Here is a 19,314-nt window from a genome sequence, read left to right as displayed (position 1 = left end):
TCTGGGCACCACCAAAATTTCTACAGACCTGCCACCCATGTGCGGGACAGCGTGTCTGGCTCTGTGCGGAGCAAAACGTGCTGCTAAGAGCCTCATGGTAAGGGGTCCGGGGCCGGTGGGGTTGGATAAGGGATGGGAGCAGTCAGGGGACAGGAAGCAGGGTGGGTTGGATAGGGGGTAGGATCCCGGGGGGGTGATAAGGGGTGGGGGGTCTCTGGAGGGGGCAGTCAGGGAGCAGGGGGTTGGATGGGGCATGGGAGTCCCGGGATCTGTCAGGGGGCAGGTGATGGATAGGGATCAGGGCATTTAGGGGACAGGGAGCAAGGAGGGTCCTGGGGGGCAGTTAAGGTGGGGGGGGTCTCTGGAGAGGGTGGTCAAGGGGCAATGAGCTGGGGGTGGTTGGATGCGTTGGGAGTTCTGGGGGGGGGGGCTGTCAGGAGGCAGGTGTGTGGAGAGGGGTTGGGACAGGCAGGGAGCAGGGGGGGTTGTATGGGTCAAGAGTTCTGGGGGTCTTGTCAGGGGGTGGGGAGCAGTTGGATAGGCGTGGGAGTCCCAGGGGTCTGTCTGGGGGCGGGGGTGTGGATAAGGGTTGGGGCAGTCAGGGGACAGGGATAGGGTTCTGGGGGGCAGTCAGGGGACAAGGAACAGGGAGGCTTAGATAGGGGATGAGGTCCTGGGGGGCAGTTAGGGGCAGGGGTCCCAGGAGGAGGTAGTTAGGGGACAAGGAGCGGGGGGGTTGGAGGTTCTAAGGGGGGCAGTCAGGAGGCGGCAAGTAGGAGGGAGTGGATGCGGGCAGGGCTCGGGCGAGGCTCCTTGGGTGCACACCCTAATGAAACGTGCTGTGCATGCCTATGGATGGCTTAAAGGCTGTGGCTCATGGCGCCCGGACGTGCTCTCTGGCCTCTGGGAACTTTCTGTGGAATTCAACCTGTGAGTTTGCCTGTGAAGAAGAGTTTGTGTTGAAGTACGGCGCTTCTGGAAAGTGGGATGGACAGCAGCCGGAATGCGAAGGTACCTTTCTTTATCACTGCCCTTCCCAGTACACAGGGCTCTCACTGCTTGTGTAGAGTGCTCCTGTGGCATCCAAACTAACCACTGATGTGCTCTCTGTATGTCTCAGCTGTGATGTATGAAGCAGTGAACGGGCCTGAAAACAGCTTTGTGGAGTGTACCGCCCGTCATCCAGAATTCACCTACAACTCGGCCTGTGAGTTCCATTGTGAGGAGGGCTACCGATTAAGTGGATCACCCACATTTCAGTGTACAGCTCAGGGAGAATGGTCAGAGCCCTTCCCAAAGTGTGAAGGTAGGTCTTTGTCCTTTTTGAAATAATCCATTAATAATAATACAATGCCTCTCGAACAGCACTTCTTGTCAGTGGATCTCAAAGCACTTTCCAAAAGAAGTCAGTATCATTGTCCCCATTTTACAGATGTGGAAAATGAGGCGCAGACAGGGGAAGTAATGGTCATGAGGAGCAGATCCCCAAGAAGCAGGATAGCATACCACTAACATTGTGCGTTTAAAGGAGGGGCCAGGTTCCTTGCACCAACACATGCTTGACAAGGGAGAGGTCATCCCTAACTCTGGCCTTGATGAACAGTCTTTCATTAGAGCAGTCTTTAGGCAACTCTCTTGTACTGTGAGCTAAGAATTGGCATCATGGAACTCTATTTTGTCCCCACTCCTCCCTACGCCTACATGGCCCCCTACAAACCCCATCTCTTCTCTCAACTGACCAGTGCATCTCTGCTTTGTACTGTGCACCCTTGAGGAGTTACATCACATCCACCAGCACATCTGGCCAAGGATCAGACAGTGCGCTCTCAGAGCCTGTTAATGCTACTGATTTGCTAGCCTGAGAGTCCTCTTGAACCTGAACCCCCATGTCTGCCTGTGCAGCTTGACTGCTGTAGGCAAAACTTACCTGGGAACCTCTGCTGAGAACTGGCTTCCTGTGGTCCAGAGAGCCTGCACAGCCTCAGGCTGAGAGGGCAGCTTGTCCATTACGGTAACCAGAAGATGATACTGTGGCAGATGCAACTCAGGAGAAAGATCTGCAGGGAATTTTTTTTTTTTTAAATGTGAAGTACATTTGCATGGGACATTTTTGATGGAATCAAAACTAAGCTAGGGCGAGTGATTAACAACAGAAGACTGAGTGAAAAGTACATTAATGCTGCTAATGAAGCTCAAAAGTCATTCTGATGGAGCTGTTGGAAAATGGAGGGGAGGTGGAGTCTCAGAGAAAATTTCATGTTATCAGCAAAAAATAACTAATCACAATATTTTATCCAAAAAACAAAGAATTTTGATTCAGAAATGCTACTGTAGTGCCTCATGGGAGTTGCAGTTAGAGTGCCTCATGCTCCTTTATGGCCCTGGCTCTGTGGTCAGACTACAGTTCCCATGATGCACCATACTCTCCGCTCTTCATGAGAGCCTCAGGAGAGTTGCACGGCCACAGTGTGCATCAGAGAAGATGAAGGCTGGCTGGGGTAGCCCAGTATAGCACACAAAGGAGAATGGGTGCATGAGACACCTGAATTACAACTTCCAGGATGCACTGTGGCAGCATTTCAGAGATATTTTATTTTTTGGTTGAAATATTTTGGGTTTGGCTGAAAACCAGAGGGGAAAAACATGCAATTTTTTGATGAAAAGATTTCCATAGAAAAGACACTGGGGGGTGGTGTGTGTGTGTGTGTGTGTCAAAAAACGAATTTTTCCACCAAAAAATAGTTTTGGCAGAAAATTTTCAGTCAGCCCACTTTTGCGTCAACTTGTGTGTCAGAAGGGCATCTTAACTAAAAATATGACTTGTTCAATATAATAAATCAGTGTTTTAATGCAATTTTCCCAGTGCACGCAGAAGAACAGTCATAGCGTTAAAGAACCTTTTATGTTGTTTTATGAGCTGTGCATTGTTCACCCCACCTAGTGCTGTAATTGCCTGAAGATCCTTTAGTACCTGAAAGTATTACTTAGGATCCATTATTAAAACTACTCCACAGAAATAAGATACCAACTTTTTGACATACGCAGAAGTGGTGTATAGCGAGTGAAGCACAAAAAGTCAAGACACCTTGTTCTATTCCTGAGAGATGGCACAACTGTACTATTAAACACAGGAAGTAATATTTTTAAACCTACCTAATTTTTCACTTAATACCTTCTCCAGAAAAGGCCTGAAGGGAAGAAGCTGGGGGGGTCCAGTGCCACCAGAAAAACCCTGGCTATTTCATCATGATGGACCTCTGAAATCACCGGAGCATACAGACTAGGAGGAAATTTGCTTGGGGGGAAAAATACAGAGCTATTCATTAGCACTGCATTTCAAATAAGCATGCAGAGACAAAAATGTGAGTTACTATTATTGTAGAGTAACAGATCTATCAATACGAGCAAAGAGAAACATAAGTTTCATATCTAACAATGTATTTTAAAATGGTGAGCATGTGTCTATATTCTGCCTTTAAATCAACTACTGAAGGCCTATATTTTAATAACCACCGTAAGAAAAACTCTCCAATCTGCTTCTGCTGAAAAATGGTAAAAGTGCATACAAAGAGGAATTTACTCAATAGGTGCACGAGCGGAAAACTTCAAAGGGAAACATTTGTAGGTTCAATTTGTTCCAGATGATGAGTGTACCAACATGCTGGCTGGCCTGCAGGTTAGTGAGAACAGGTTAACGCCATTTTGCTTTGCAGGAAATAAAAACTTAGGAAGAATAAGTGAGAAACAAAATATTAAAAAGAGATTGTGACCAAAAAAAAAAAAAAAAAAAGAAGAAGAAGAAGAAAAAACAGAATGAGGGAAAGCAGCAGAGAGGGAGAGGGCATCAAGTGAAAACTTACTTGTCACATTCTGGGGTGCAATCCAGACCAGTGCGGGGTTCTGTCACCACCTGCCCTGCAAATTTGGGTGCCTCACAATGCTTTGCTGCTGTAGCTCCCAACCTGGGCCGCTCACAAACAGCAGGCAGGTCACCTCCTGAGTATCTGTGTGGAGCTGCAGTCCTGGTCCAGCACCTCTGACACCAGCAGCTTGTCAGCAAACACCAGCCACACACTGGCTTCCAGCAGTACTTGGTTACTACTTGCAGTGACCCCAACACACTCCCAGTCCTGGATTGTCCCCAAAATGGGTGTTCTGCACTGTCCAGCCTCTCCCTGACAGTTCAGATATTATCCAACTGTTTGCTACTTTAACTGGAGTTACCCAAACAGTTCAGTTTAAAGACAACACTGGATTACGTTTGGTTAAAAACTAAAAAGTTTATTTAACTACAAAAAGATAGATTTTAAGTGAGTACAACTATAAATATTAAAGTCAGAAATGGTTACAAGAGAAATACAGATAAAATGCTCTCTAGTAGCTAAAACTAAACTAGTCTTGGTTCAAGGTAAAATCCTTATCCCAAGTTCCCAGCAACAGGGCTGACCAAATTCTCAGGTCACGATGCCCACACCAAGTCAAAGGGCTGGTTCCTTTGTCTTCTTGGGTGAAACAGAAAGCAAGAGAGAGATAGGGAGAGAAAGAAAGATATCCCTGGGGTGTTTTTGCCCCTCACTTTTATAGTCCAGTCACCCTTTGAGATGCATTTTCTGGAGGTTACCCCTAGATAAATTTCCTTCCCATTGTGAGGATAGAGACATGACATCTTGTGGTGAAAGAGGTTCCCTGTTGTTGCTTGTTAAAACGCAGAGCAGGTCTACACTTAAAGCACTGCACCAGTGCAGCTGCGCCACTATAGCGTTTTGGTGATGACGCTACTATACCATCGGGAGAGCTTCTCCTGGCGGCATAGTTAATCCACCTCTACGAAAGGCGGTATCTATGTTGATAGGAGAAGCCCTCCCATCGACATGGCTCTGTCTACACTGGTGTATAACTAACTGCATCGCTCCGGGGTGTGGCTTTTTCACACCCCTGAGTGATGTAGTTATACTAATGCAAATTCATAGTTATACCTGGCCGCAGATCAATCTGTTCCTGCCTCCCATTCACTGCCAAATGGCCACTTGATGGGTGATTTGCCAATCAACTTTGATAACACCAGGCTAGAGGTGTTAGCTTGTCCGTTGTCTCTAAGGAACAGGTTACCTCCTTCCCAGATTTGTCTGGTAAAAACATTTCAGTCATAATTTCAGCTTATGTTCACTACTTTACATATTATGTTGCTACACACATTTCACCATGATCTTTTGTACAAAAGATATTACAGTAGTGTGTATTCGGTCACCCTACTAGTCTAAGAACATGTCTACGTTACAGACCTGTATCTGGATAACTACGTCTCTCAGGGTGCGAAAAATCTACACCCTGAGCAACAGTTATACCAATCTAACCCCCCATGTAGACAGCACTATGTTGATGGGAGAGCTTCTCGTGTCAACATAGCTACTGCCTCTCGGGGAGGCGGATTAACTACACCAATGGGAGAAGCTGTCCTGTCAACGTAGGAGCATCTTCACTTAAGCGCTGCAGCTGCACCAATGCAGTGTTTTAAGTGTAGGCCTGCCTAAGAAGTAGGCCTAAAGTGTTTTGGGGTGGAGTTTTGTTTTGTTTTTTTTAAGTTATGAATTTCTGCATCTCCCAGGACTGAAAGAACAGGTTTAACCAGCATCTCCCTGAGTGATTTTTTTTATAATGTGTGACAAAGTTCCACCTCTATCTTGGTGGGTCCTGCGCTTATTGGCAGATTTTCTTGCCTCAGAGATTCACCATGTGGGTTGGGGAACAGCCCAGAGACCTTCCCCTCTGGGAGAACCCACAGTCCAGGTCCATTGGGAGGAACCCGGGCCCGCCCTCTACTCCAGGTTCCAGCCCAGGGCCCTGTGGACTGCAGCTGTCTATAGTGCCTCCTGTTACAGCTGCATGACAGCTACAACTCCCTGGGCTACTTCCCCATGGCCTCCTCCAAACACCTTCCTTATTCTCACCACAGGCCTTTCCTCCGGGTGTCTGATAACGCTTGTGCTCCTCAGTCCTCCAGCAGCTCACTCTCAGCTCCTTGTGCCTCTTGCTCCCAGCTCCTCACACTCCCACCACAAACTGGGGTGAGCTCCTTTTTAAAACCCAGGTGCCCTGATCAGCCTGCCTTAATTGATTCTAGAAGCTTCTTCTTAATTGGCTCCAGGTGTCCTAATTAGCCTGCCTGCCTTAACTGGTTCTAGCAGGTTCCTGATTACTCTAGTGCAGCCTCTGCTCTGGTCACTCAGGGAATAGAAAACTACTCATCCAGTGACCAGTATATTTGTCCTCTACCAGACTCCTGTACCCCGCTGGTCTGGGTCTGTCACAAATGGTAGATGTTAAATTTTATTTCCACTTTGAAATTGGCATAGGCGTGGCAGTTTTCCGTGTTTTGGTTAAAACTTTTATGTATAAAAAATAAGAGTTGCAAAGATATGTTTTTCAAAACTAGAATGGCATAAAAGTGTAGGAAGTATAGGAAGGACTTTAGGGCTATTTGACACAGAGCTATGTACAAGCATAATTATACCGGCATAATTCCCCACGTGGATACTCTTACTCCCCCACCCCATGTCTGTCTGCTCTGATTAGATTGTAAGCTCTTCTGGGTGGGAACTGTCTACTACTCTGTGTTTGTACAGTGCCTAGCACAATTGGGCCCCATTCTTCACTGGCCCTTAGGCACTACCATACTAAACATGATTAATAACTATAGCGATATAATTGTACCAGTAAATTTCCCCATGCAGACAAGCCCTTAGATACTACTAAGATGAGCATTATAGAAACAGATTACAAAGAGACTATGTAAAAATGGCACCTTTTTACTCAATAAATTTGCTCAGTTTTTAACACTTTCACTCCTGTAAGCCTTGCCAAGTCAGCACATGCAGAAGAGAGAACACATCATCAAAAAAAATGATTAACTGAGAACGTGACCTTGCAATGAAATGTGCACAGGAGTCCATCTGCACCCAACTCACTGAAGGATCTGGGCTTAAATTCCAAGTGCAGCATCAAAATGTGCCCTCAATTACGCCTACATTATGCTATTTTCCTCATTGCCAGGGCAAACTGAATAAGTATCCTATCTCAGAGAAAAGTGACAAACAATTTAAAGTCCATGATATTATGTATTGTCTGCAGAGCCGCAGCAAAGTGTGTTTCAGCAAGGATTAACCAGCCTGACATCTTCCTTTTTTACAAGATTACAGTATAGGTGAACAAGTTTTCTCCCTCCTCCTTATGACACCCTTTTAGATACCTGAAAACTGCTATCATGTCCCCTCTCAGTCTTCTCTTTTCCAAACTAAACAAACCCAATTCTTTCAGCCTTCCTTCATAGGTCATGTTCTCAAGACCTTTAATCATTCTTGTTGCTCTTCTCTGGACCCTCTCCAATTTCTCCCCATCTTTCTTGAAATGTGGTGCCCGGAACTGGACACAATACTCCAGTTGAGGCCTAACCAGCACAGAGTAGAGCAGAAGAATGACTTCTCGTGTCTTGCTCACAACACACCTGTTAATACATCCCAGAATCATGTTTGCTTTCTTTGCAACAGCATCACACTGTTGACTCATATTTAGCTTGTGGTCCATTATAACCCCTAGATCCCTTTCTGCCGTACTCCTTCCTAGACAGTCTCTTCCCATTCTGTATGTGTGAAACTGATTTTTCCTTCCTAAGAGGAGCACTTTGCATTTGTCTTTGTTCATCCTGTTTATCTCAGACCATTTCTCCAATTTGTCCAGATCATTTTGAATTATGACCCTGTCCTCCAAAGCAGTTGCAATCCCTCCCAGTTTGGTATCATCTGCAAACTTAATAAGCATACTTTCTATGCCAATATCTAAGTCGTTAATGAAGATATTGAACAGAGCCGGTCCCAAAACAGACCCCTGCGGAACCCCACTTGTTATGCCTTTCCAGCAGGATTGGGAACCATTAATAACAACTCTCTGAGTACGGTTATCCAGCCAGTTATGCACCCACCTTATAGTAGCCCCATCTAAATTGTATTTGTGTAGTTTATCAATAAGAATATCATGCGAGACTGTATGAAATGCCTTACTAACGTCTAGGTATACCACATCCACAGCTTCTCCCTTATCCACAAGACTTGTTATCCTATCAAAGAAAGCTATCAGATTGGTTTGACACGATTTGTTCTTTACAAATCCATTCTGTCTATTCCCTATCGCCTTACCACCTTCCAAGTGTTCGCAGATTCATAGAATCATAGAATCATAGAATATCAGAGTTGGAAGGGACCTCAAGAGGTCATCTAGTCCAACCCCCTGCTCAAAGCAGGACCAATTCCCAGCTAAATCATCCCAGCCAGGGCTTTGTCAAGCCGGGCCTTAAAAACCTCCAAGGAAGGAGACTCCACCACCTCCCTAGGTAACGCATTCCAGTGTTTCACCACCCTCCTAGTGAAATAGTTTTTCCTGATATCCAACCTGGACCTCCCCCACTGCAACTTGAGACCATTGCTCCTTGTTCTGTCATCTGCCACCACTGAGAACAGCCGAGCTCCATCCTCTTTGGAACCCCCCTTCAGGTAGTTGAAGGCTGCTATCAAATCCCCCCTCATTCTTCTCTTCTGGAGACTAAACAATCCCAGTTCTCTCAGCCTCTCCTCATAAGTCATGTGCTCCAGACCCCTAATCATTTTTGTTGCCCTCCGCTGGACTCTTTCCAATTTTTCCACATCCTTCTTGTAGTGTGGGGACCAAAACTGGACACAGTATTCCAGATGAGGCCTCACCAATGTCGAATAAAGGGGAACGATCACGTTCCTCGATCTGCTGGCAATGTCCCTACTTATACAGCCCAAAATGCCGTTAGCCTTCTTGGCAACAAGAGCACACTGTTGACTCATATCCAGCTTCTCGTCCACTGTGACCCCTAGGTCCTTTTCAGCAGAACTGCTACCTAGCCATTCGGTCCCTAGTCTGTAGCAGTGCATGGGATTCTTCCGTCCTAAGTGCAAGACTCTGCACTTGTCCTTGTTGAACCTCATCAGGTTTTTTTCTGCCCAATCCTCTAATTTGTCTAGGTCCCTCTGTATCCGATCCCTACCCTCTAGTGTATCTACCACGCCTCCTAGTTTAGTGTCATCTGCAAACTTGCTGAGAGTGCAGTCCACACCATCCTCCAGATCATTAATAAAGATATTAAACAAAACCGGCCCCAGGACCGACCCTTGGGGCACTCCACTTGAAACCGGCTGCCAACTAGACATGGAGCCATTGATCACTACCCGTTGAGCCCGACGATCTAGCCAGCTTTCTATCCACCTTACAGTCCATTCATCCAGCCCATACTTCTTTAACTTGGTGGCAAGAATACTGTGGGAGACCGTATCAAAAGCTTTGCTAAAGTCAAGAAATAACACATCCACTGCTTTCCCCTCATCCACAGAGCCAGTTATCTCATCATAGAAGGCAATTAGGTTAGTCAGGCACGACTTCCCCTTCGTGAATCCATGCTGACTGTTCCTGATCACTTTCCTCTCCTCTAAATGTTTCATAATTGATTCCTTGAGGACCTGCTCCATGATTTTTCCAGGGACTGAGGTGAGGCTGACTGGCCTGTAGTTCCCCGGATCCTCCTTCTTCCCTTTTTTAAAGATGGGCACTACATTAGCCTTTTTCCAGTCATCTGGGACCTCCCCCGATCGCCATGAGTTTTCAAAAATAATGGCTAATGGCTCTGCAATCTCACCCGCCAACTCTTTTAGCACCCTCGGATGCAGCGCATCCGGCCCCATGGACTTGTGCACGTCCAGTTTTTCTAAATAGTCCCGAACCACTTCTTTCTCCACAGAGGGTTGGTCACCTTCTCCCCATGCTGTACTGCCCAGTGCAGCAATCTGGGAGCTGACCTTATGCGTGAAGACAGAGGCAAAAAAATCATTGAGTACATTAGCTTTTTCCACATCCTCTGTCACTAGGTTGCCTCCCTCATTCAGTAAGGGGCCCACACTTTCCTTGATTTTCTTCTTGTTGCTAACATACCTGAAGAAACCCTTCTTGTTACTCTTAACATCTCTTGCTAACTGCAACTCCAAGTGTGATTTGGCCTTCCTGATTTCACTCCTGCACGCCTGAGCAATATTTTTATACTCCTCCCTGGTCATTTGTCCAATCTTCCACTTCTTATAAGCCTCTTTTTTGCATTTAAGATCAGCAAGGATTTCACTGTTTAGCCAAGCTGGTCGCCTGCCATATTTACTATTCTTTCTACACATCGGGATGGTTTGTTCCTGCAACCTCAATAAGGATTCTTTAAAATACAGCCAGCTCTCCTGGACCCCTTTGCCCTTCATGTTGTTTTCCCAGGGGATCCTGCCCATCTGTTCCCTGAGGGAGTCAAAGTCTGCTTTTCTGAAGTCCAGGGTCCGTATTCTGCTGCTCTCCTTTCTTCCTTGTGTCAGGATCCTGAACTCGACCATCTCATGGTCACTGCCTCCCAGGTTCCCATCCACTTTTGCTTCCCCTACTAGTTCTTCCCTGTTTGTGAGCAGCAGGTCAAGAAAAGCTTTGCCCCTAGTTGGTTCCTCCAGCACTTGCACCAGGAAATTGTCCCCTACACTTTCCAAAAATTTCCTGGATTGCCTGTGCACCGCTGTATTGCTCTCCCAGCAGATATCAGGGTGATTAAAGTCTCCCATGAGAACCAGGGCCTGTGATCTAGCAATTTCTGCTAGTTGCCAGAAGAAAGTCTCGTCCACCTCATCCCCCTGGTCTGGTGGTCTATAGCAGACTCCAACCACGACATCACCCTTGTTGCTCCCACTTCTCAACTTTATCCAGAGACTCTCAGGTTTTTCTGCAGTATCATACCGGAGCTCTGAGCAGTCATACTCCTCTCTTACATACAACGCAACTCCCCCACCTTTTCTGCCCTGCCTGTCCTTCCTGAACAGTTTATATCCATCCATGACAGTACTCCAGTCATGTGAGTTATCCCACCAAGTCTCTGTTATTCCAATCACATCATAGTTCCTTGACTGTGCCAGGACTTCCAGTTCTCCCTGCTTGTTTCCCAGGCTTCTTGCATTTGTGTATAGGCACTTAAGATAACTCAATGATCGTCCCTCTTTCTCAGCATGAGACAGGAGTCCTCCCCTCTTGCGCTCTCCTGCTTGTGCTTCCTCCCAGGATCCCATTTCCCCACTTACCTCAGGGCTTTGGTCTCCTTCCCCCGTTGAACCTAGTTTAAAGCCCTCCTCACTAGGTTAGCCAGCCTGCTGGCGAAGATGCTCTTCCCTCTCTTCGTTAGGTGGAGCCCATCTCTGCCTAGCACTCCTTCTTCTTGGAACACCATCCCATGGTCGAAGAATCCAAAGCCTTCTCTCCGACACCACCTGCGTAGCCATTCGTTGACTTCCACGATTCGACGGTCTCTACCCCGGCCTTTTCCTTGCACAGGGAGGATGGACGAGAACACCACTTGCGCCTCAAACTCCTTTATCCTTCTTCCCAGAGCCACGTAGTCTGCAGTGATCCGCTCAAGGTCATTCTTGGCAGTATCATTGGTGCCCACGTGGAGAAGCAGGAAGGGGTAGCGATCCGAGGGCTTGATGAGTCTCGGCAGTCTCTCCGTCACATCGTGTATCCTAGCTCCTGGCAAGCAGCAGACCTCTCGGTTTTCCCGGTCAGGGCGGCAGATAGATGACTCAGTCCCCCTGAGGAGGGAGTCCCCGACCACCACCACACTCCTCCTCCTCTTGGGAGTGGTGGTCGTGGAACCCCCATCCCTAGGACAGTGCATCTTTTGCCTTCCAATCGGTGGAGTCTCCTTCTGCTCCCTTCCCTCAGATGGGCCATCTAGTCCACTCTCCGCATTAGCACCTGTAGAGAGAACATGGAAACGATTCCTCACCTGTATCTCCATTGCTGGTGCATGGACGCTCCTCTTTCTTCTTCTGGAGGTCACATGCTGCCAAACCTCCTCACAATCCTTCTGTCCCTGCTCCGCCTGCTCTGAATCTTCAGAACATTGTGGCCGTAGAAGCATCTCCTGACGTCTGTCCAGGAAATCTTCATTTTCCCTTATGCAACGCAGAGTCGATACTTGTTTCTCCAGCCCTCGAACCTTCTCCTCCAGTATGGAGACCAGCTTGCACTTTGTACAGACAAAGTCGCTTCTGTCCTGCGGAAGAAAGACAAACATGGCACAACCTGTGCAGGTTACAACAGCTGATCGCTCACCTTCCATATCACCGTCCTCTTAGGAGCTTCCTCAACTGTTGCAGGAATTACTCGGAGAAACCTGCAGATGAAAGCCTCAGTGCGCTCTCCCTAGGCGAACTCCCGCTGTTAGCCTCTGCTGTTCGCCGCTCAGCTGGTTCGCTGCTGACTGCCCTTATATACCAGTCAGGCCCACTCAAGGCCCAGCTGGAACAAAGCACTCCCAATTCACACTTTTCAAACGAACAAGCAAGCAATCAAGCACACGGTCAAACTGACCAACTGTCCCAGCAGCAGACACTCAGATACTCACCAACACAGCCCCCCTAATGCAGCACTTAGCGTACCTCCTCTCGGACAGCTCCCAGGCAAACTCCCGCTGTTAGCCTCTGCTGTTCGCCGCTCCTTATTTTTTATTATTTCCTTAATTACTTGCTCCATTATCTTCCCTGGCACAGAAGTTAAACTAACTGCTCTGTAGTTTCCTGGGTTGTTTTTATTTCCCTTTTTATAGATGGGCACTATATTTGCCCTTTTCCAGTCTTCTGTAATCTCTCCCGTCTCCCATGATTTTCCTACTGGAGGAGAAGTCCTTAGCAAGGTCTCACTGTGTAATTTGGCTCCATAAGTATTTAAAGGTTCTAATAAGCAAGGAAGACAAGCTCAAAAGTGAAATTGATGCCAGTAGAATGGATGACAAATTACTATGTCTTATGATACCGGCACTGCTTACAGCAGGAAAGGTTTCAAGCACAACAATCAGTTTTCCTCCATGTGCAGGTGCTGTAAAATGCAACACCAACATGTTTTTATACATAACGCAAAGTATTTAATCCCAATCGCAAGTCTGCCTTGAAACTTGCACTGAATCATAGGGTTAATATTAACACATCCATAATCACTTACATCTCTGCAAACCCACTGAAGACAATGGGCTTGCACGGGTGTCAATGAGGGCCTAATTAGTTAAATAACTTATTGGGCACAATACAGGAGTAACTGGGTGAAGTGTAATAGCCTGTGATGTACAGATCGGACTAGATAATCTAATGATCCCTTCTCATCTTAAACAGTATGAATTTCATCAGAAGAACCTTTATTACTGGTAATAATGCACAAGATGGAAATAACAGCTTGGCTTTCAGAGGCCACGCTGAGTTTGCAGGGCTGGCAGATGGAAAAACCATCTTCATACTTGTAAACTGAGCACATTTGATCCAATATTGAGGCAACAAGTATGGAAAGCCACAAAAGTAACTTTTCAAAGCAAAATCACATCTCAAAGGATTTTTTAAAATGATCTATAACTAGATCTAGAATAGTTTTTTCTCCTATTAATCCAGACACCTACCTTGCAGTGCATAAATGTGTTTTTGATTACATAAAGAATGGTAGAGTGAAGGCTACAGATACTCTCTAAAGGCACAGGCTCCTGCAGGGTACAGATATGTCACACACAACCCGTCAGAGTTTCCAGCAGCTGCACCATCGTCTGCAAGTGAAATCATCATCATCATCACTGAAGGCACAATCTATAACAGTACACTGCAGCAGTTAATTCAAAAAGCAAAAATTATAAAGCAGCTCTTCCCTTGTGCATTTGGCTAAACTGTTCTCTGTCTTTTGGGACAGTAGCAAACGGAAAAGTATTAGGAAGCCAGAAAGATGAATGAAGCTCTGTAAAAAAGACAGCAGCAGTTTCAGACCACAGCTTTTCTGTGATGTGATATTCTCTTTACGTGAGAATCATGTTTGTGACAGTATCAACTAACAGATCTTTCAAAGCACAGCTATACCCTAAAAAGTGATTATGAAAAAAATAGCACCTTCCTAAATACCGGCTTTGCTCCTTGAAAGCATTTAGAACAACATCTGCTTGCCCCCCCCCCCTTTTTTTTTTACACTACTATTTATTCCTGTTAGCACTGCTGACCCAATCCAGATCTTGGAGAAAAAAATGGATTCTATTCTGGCTTACACATGATCTACCAAATTTTTAACTCAAATCCAACTGCAGGCTAAATTTTGCCTCAGTTACACTTTTGTAACATTAATGAATACAATGGAACTGCATGTGTGTCATTAAGGGCAGAATCTGGCCTGCAGAATCTTTATTACTGATAATGGAATATCATATAGAGTCAATGACAGATAAACATGAAACCTCACAATGCAACATGATGAAAATCAAGACTAACAATGCTGAGGGTTGGAGGTCTAAGGCCCCAATCCTGAAAGTATTTATACACATGCTGAACTACCCTTTATCAACAGAAATATATGGACACTGCCTGACATATTCAAACTAGCTGAACTATGACAAATCCAGAATGGAATTTTACATTCAGCTGTTACTGGCACAAACACTTCACAAATCTCTCCACGGTTTTGGTAAAAAACATATAATCACCTAACCACTCCTCTTACTGCTCATTTCAATAGACTTACCTGTAAAACATTCCTCACCGCTTTGCATAATTCTATGTTCTGGCTGGTTAGTCCTTTGGCTTGACTGGATAATTCATACAACAAATCATCAAATAATTGTATTGCCTGTCAGAATAAAGCAAATTAAAATAAAACTGATATTATTAGACTCCAACATATAAAACCAGGGCACCCATCATACATCCACTTTCATCTTTGGTATGGAGGTGTGGAATGCAGACACTTATGCTTCATAGCCTAGCTGTTTGAAACAAGAAGTATTGCATGCAGTAACCTGCAGTTTCCATAGGTCGCAATTATATTTAAGATGAGGGCAGATATCATGTGTTCTGTTATTACACAGAAATGAGTCTCTCTATAGTTTAAAGGAGCTTCCCATTTAACCTCCAACCCCAACTTCAATCAATATTATTAACAACATTACTACAAATTTTATAAAATACATCATACCCTAGCACAAACTTTTCTTAAGTTTGATTCAAATCAATCATTTTGGAGACAGAGAGTTTTGTTTTGTTTTGTTTTAAAGGCAGTTTATTATTCTGAAAAGGTTTGGAGGTCATGTCATTTTGAAGATCTGTTTTTCTTTTGGTTGGTCTTGATGCCTTAGAGTTGTTAGTTGTTAGAAAGATATAAGCAGCTCTTTCCAAGCATATACAGAATGTTGCATCGCTGATGAGGTGAAATTACACAGGTTTAGGATATGCACATTATAAAGCAGTTTCTTTCTATGCTCTGAAAATCTGTTGAGGATGATTAATATTGGGGTAGGAACTGACCAGGAGCTCTTACAGACTTCCTGTTGTCTACAATCAGGGGTTCTAGGGAATTAAACTCCTACAGACAATGGGAGCTAGGCAACCCCTATTGTAGTCTCTTCTATTTCATTTAAAATGTGAATATTTAATTTAAGAATTTCAGTATAGCTATAATAAATAGGGAGTATTACATGTTGTCAGGATTGATCATATCCTAGGTTAATTTGGCCTTACAGGTTATTTGTTAAAAATACTTTGGTCTTTGGCCTTGCAATTTATTTAGCCAAAGAAGCACCCTCAAATTATACTAATAAATAAATTATCATAATAATGTAATTCTGCATTTGCTTATTATCTGTTTTAATAGGTCAATTTTTCTCAAAACAGGCTTTTAAAATTCACTTTGTTATTGACTACATCATGCATAACATCATTGACCCACTCTTCCTGCCATTGAAACCAACACTAAAAATCACAGGAGCAGGACTCAGGATATAAAATCATGAGACCATTTTAGAGTGAAAGGGAATGTATTTCAAACATTAGCTTGATTTCAAAACAAGAATTCTATCATACAAACTACTACAGACCTTGTAGTAACCAGGTTTTTAGTATTGTATTGATGTTTGATTCTTCACATTACGGAAGACATCATACCTTGGGTAACACTTTTGAGAAGAAGGTTTGCTCTAATTCTGAAAGGTTGATATGAGGCAGAAACATTTCAGTCAGAATCCTCAGCACACCTGTGAAGCAAAATATTTGCAGTAAAGGAGAACACCATAAAATGATCAAAAAGATACCACTACCAAAGTCCCGCTATAATAAAAATACTTGCAACTGCACAAGTATTCTTTCTGATGGTACAAGGGGACAGCAACCCTAACAAATAAACTGATAGCCTGAGAGGGTTAGGAGGGAAGGAAGGAATCCCACTCCACCCCCATAATAATGCCCATTTGGAGAGGTACATGAATGTAGGGATCTTTACCTTTCCAGGAAGCAACAGTCTGATATACAGCACTATATAATACAGACAGGATACCAGGCCACAATGACTAGTAATTTGAATCACTATGACAACCCTTATAAATAAGCTTACTGTAGGCCAAAATCTAAGCATGGACAACACCTACTGAAGCTAATGGAAATTGCAACTGAAAATGTATCCCTGTATATACATTCCCTTCCAGTTCCCCCTCTCTTGGATGATCCTAACACATGCACTTTTAAAAAGAACAGCGGAGACACTTGAGCAAACTTTTAAAAAATGGTTATCAGAGCTTCCCTAAACTGTCACCTACTGTCTGCATTTTCCTTTCCCCCATCCTTTACCAGAATATTTATAATACAAGTGATCGCTTTTCTAAGTAACCTGCAGATACCCTGTTACCACAATTTGGTTTTTGTGAGCTTAGAACAGAGGTGGGCAAACTACAGCCGGTGGGCCACATCCGGCCCATGGGACCCTCCTGCGCAGCCCCTGAGCTCCTGGGCTGGGAGGCTGGGCCGGGGGGACAGTTGGGAATGAGAGGGGGGATAGGATGGGGCGGTGGGGGGCAGTCAGGGGCAGGGGTTCCGGGAGTGGTCAGGGGACAGGGAGCCGGGGGGGGTGGGGGTGGATGGGGCAGGAGTCCTGGAGAGGCAGATAGGAGGTGGGGGCTGGGCCATGACCCCCACCCCTAACCGGCCCTCCGTACAATTACTGAAACACAATGCGACCCTCAGGCCAAAAAGTTTGCCCACCTGACTTAGAACCACTTCCATGCTGATGACAAATTGTGATACCAGTGTACAAATGAGACAGAAAGAGAAAAGAGATTCTATTTTTAATAAATACCCTAGCAATTATCAATGGTCCAAAAGGGAAAACAAGATCTTCATACACACACATGCATCTATTTCTCTTTTTGTTTTTAAGTTGTTCAGAATGTCTGTGATTGTTGAAGATTGTCTTACAAAACCAAGGAAGATTATGTTATAGAAGTATTTGTAGTTAACACAGGAGCTACAGTACAATAATTGTAATACAAAATGACTTATAGGGAAGAGGCACTGTAACACCAAAAAAAGTTATCATAACTTACGAATATGCTCGGTCCAGTCATCAGAATTTTGATACATAGAGTAAAAATGTTAAAGAAAAGAAACCCAAATATGTACTGAAGTACAGACTAATCCCACTATGGAAGTTGCTATGGCTCCAGTTCTGCAAACACTTAAAAGGATGTGGTAAATCAATGGCACTATTTCCATAGTAGACTCCACCATAAGCTTAAACCCTTGCAGGATTAGGACCAATATAAATATAACTATATACACACAGATACCTATTCAAAGTGAATTAGCGCAAAAAAAAAAAAAGTTACTTAACTACTTTAATCAAACACAAAAATGAATAGAATTTTGTTTATAATTTTGAATTATTCCTGCTTTCCAATGCATTTCAGTAACAGCACTCTCTAGCCTACTTTTAATTAGATTGTCTACATAAAAGATAGTATGCAGTGTAGTTGTAGCCGTGTAATGTTTCCAGGATATTAGAGAGACAAGGTGGGTGAGGTAATATCTTTATTGGACCAACTCCTGTTGGAGAGAGACAAGCTTTTGAGCCACAGGTTCTTCAGGTCTGGTAAAGGAAATCCCAGCAGCAAAAACACCCTATCGTCCCTGTGGGTGAACACTTTTCACAAAGCGTTCACTCACTCTGCTGACTTATGTCCTCATTCTCAAAAGAAACCTGCACAATGCTTTCAAAAAATCAAGGACCGAAGAGAGAGACTGTGGATTTACGATTTATTACAACAATCTGTAACCTACAAACTTAACACTCAATAATTTTAAATAACCAAAAGTTGGTGCTCATAAGTTCTTTTACTCGTCTTTTATAATTCAGTGTCAGAATTAGAATCTTCTTATCACTGCAGTTTTCCTTTTGCATGTTTATTCTTGTAAAGTGTGTTATTTTAAGAGGATTATTAGAATTCAGGGTTGCTAAATTTCAAATTTACCCCTTTGGAATATTGAATTCTTTTTAAATTGGATTTTCACTTTACTGCACTGCTGTTACATTTGCTAACCAGACCCACATGTTCTTTATTTTCAGAACTCTGTGATACTCTGTTATTTTTATTTTGGTAACTTCATCTTTAGAAAAGTTAAACTGAAAAGCCATGACCCTGAAAGCCGCTCTGCGAGGGGGAGTCCTGCACTCATCCAGAGCCCTGAAGGGGCTTAACAGTTTGAGGGGTCAGTGGGATAAATGTGCAAAAACTAAACACAATACACTGCGATGGGAGTAGGGAGGAAGTCAGAGAAACCAAGCGACAAGTGGTAGCTAAGTGGTAGGTTGGAGAACAGGGTAAGAAAGGCTATGGGCTGCACACAGTGATGGATGCCTGGCAGTCAGAAACCAACAGTGCTGGGTAATGGAGGCCCTGCATAAACCCATCAACCTTATGGCTGCCCCAATGCCGCCCAGCAGCTACCCCACATCAGCTCTCATTAGTGCAGACACCCGCCATATCCCTGCCCCCAACACCTGCAACTCTGCCCCCAGGGCTGGCTTTAGGCCGATTCAGCTGATTCGGCTGAATTGGGCCCCGCGCCTAAGAGGGCCCCGCAGCTGTCCACTCCTCCCCCAGCTCACTTCCCCCTCCTCCCCTCCCCTGAATGCTCCGCCCCCTGTTCCTCCCCCTCCCCTGCTCCCGAGCGACTCCGGCCCGGCCCCGGCCCGGACCCAAACCCCGCGACCCCAGCCCCGCCCCCAGGAATCGGGCCCCGCTCTTGCTGAGGCCGGCCCTGTCTGCCCCTATGCCACCCCATCAGCACCTGACACCAGTTCCATTCCTGTCCCAGCGACACCCCCCAGTACCCTGGCTCCAGCCCCAATGACACCCCCAGCGTCCCAGCCTCACTGCAGTGACAT

At 45.0% G+C, this 19,314-nt stretch overlaps 2 protein-coding genes across 2 annotated transcripts in view; one reads left to right on the top strand and one right to left on the bottom strand.

Annotated features, from left to right (window-relative positions):
- Positions 1–1,907, top strand: part of LOC117881579 (E-selectin-like) — an 18,350-nt gene extending 16,443 nt beyond the window's left edge. The window contains exons 8-10 of the mRNA XM_034778990.1: positions 850–1,011; positions 1,121–1,306; positions 1,903–1,907. Coding sequence (XP_034634881.1) covers positions 850–1,011; positions 1,121–1,306; positions 1,903–1,907 — 353 coding nt within the window. The remainder of the gene's footprint in view (positions 1–849; positions 1,012–1,120; positions 1,307–1,902) is intronic.
- An 11,683-nt stretch (positions 1,908–13,590) lies between these two features.
- Positions 13,591–17,666, bottom strand: LOC117881800 (uncharacterized protein C1orf112 homolog). The gene is made up of 4 exons (XM_034779505.1): positions 17,474–17,666; positions 16,044–16,132; positions 14,629–14,733; positions 13,591–13,672 (listed from the first exon to the last, which is right to left on the bottom strand). Exons 1-4 carry the CDS (start codon positions 17,508–17,510, stop codon positions 13,631–13,633), a joined length of 273 nt encoding a protein of 90 aa, XP_034635396.1. The 5' UTR covers positions 17,511–17,666; the 3' UTR covers positions 13,591–13,630.
- Between the last annotated feature and the right edge of the window lie 1,648 nt (positions 17,667–19,314).

The sequence above is a fragment of the Trachemys scripta genome, chromosome 8, assembly GCF_013100865.1.
Source record: "Trachemys scripta elegans isolate TJP31775 chromosome 8, CAS_Tse_1.0, whole genome shotgun sequence".
Lineage (NCBI taxonomy): Eukaryota > Metazoa > Chordata > Testudines > Emydidae > Trachemys > Trachemys scripta.
This window is presented reverse-complemented; position numbering and strand designations above follow the sequence as displayed.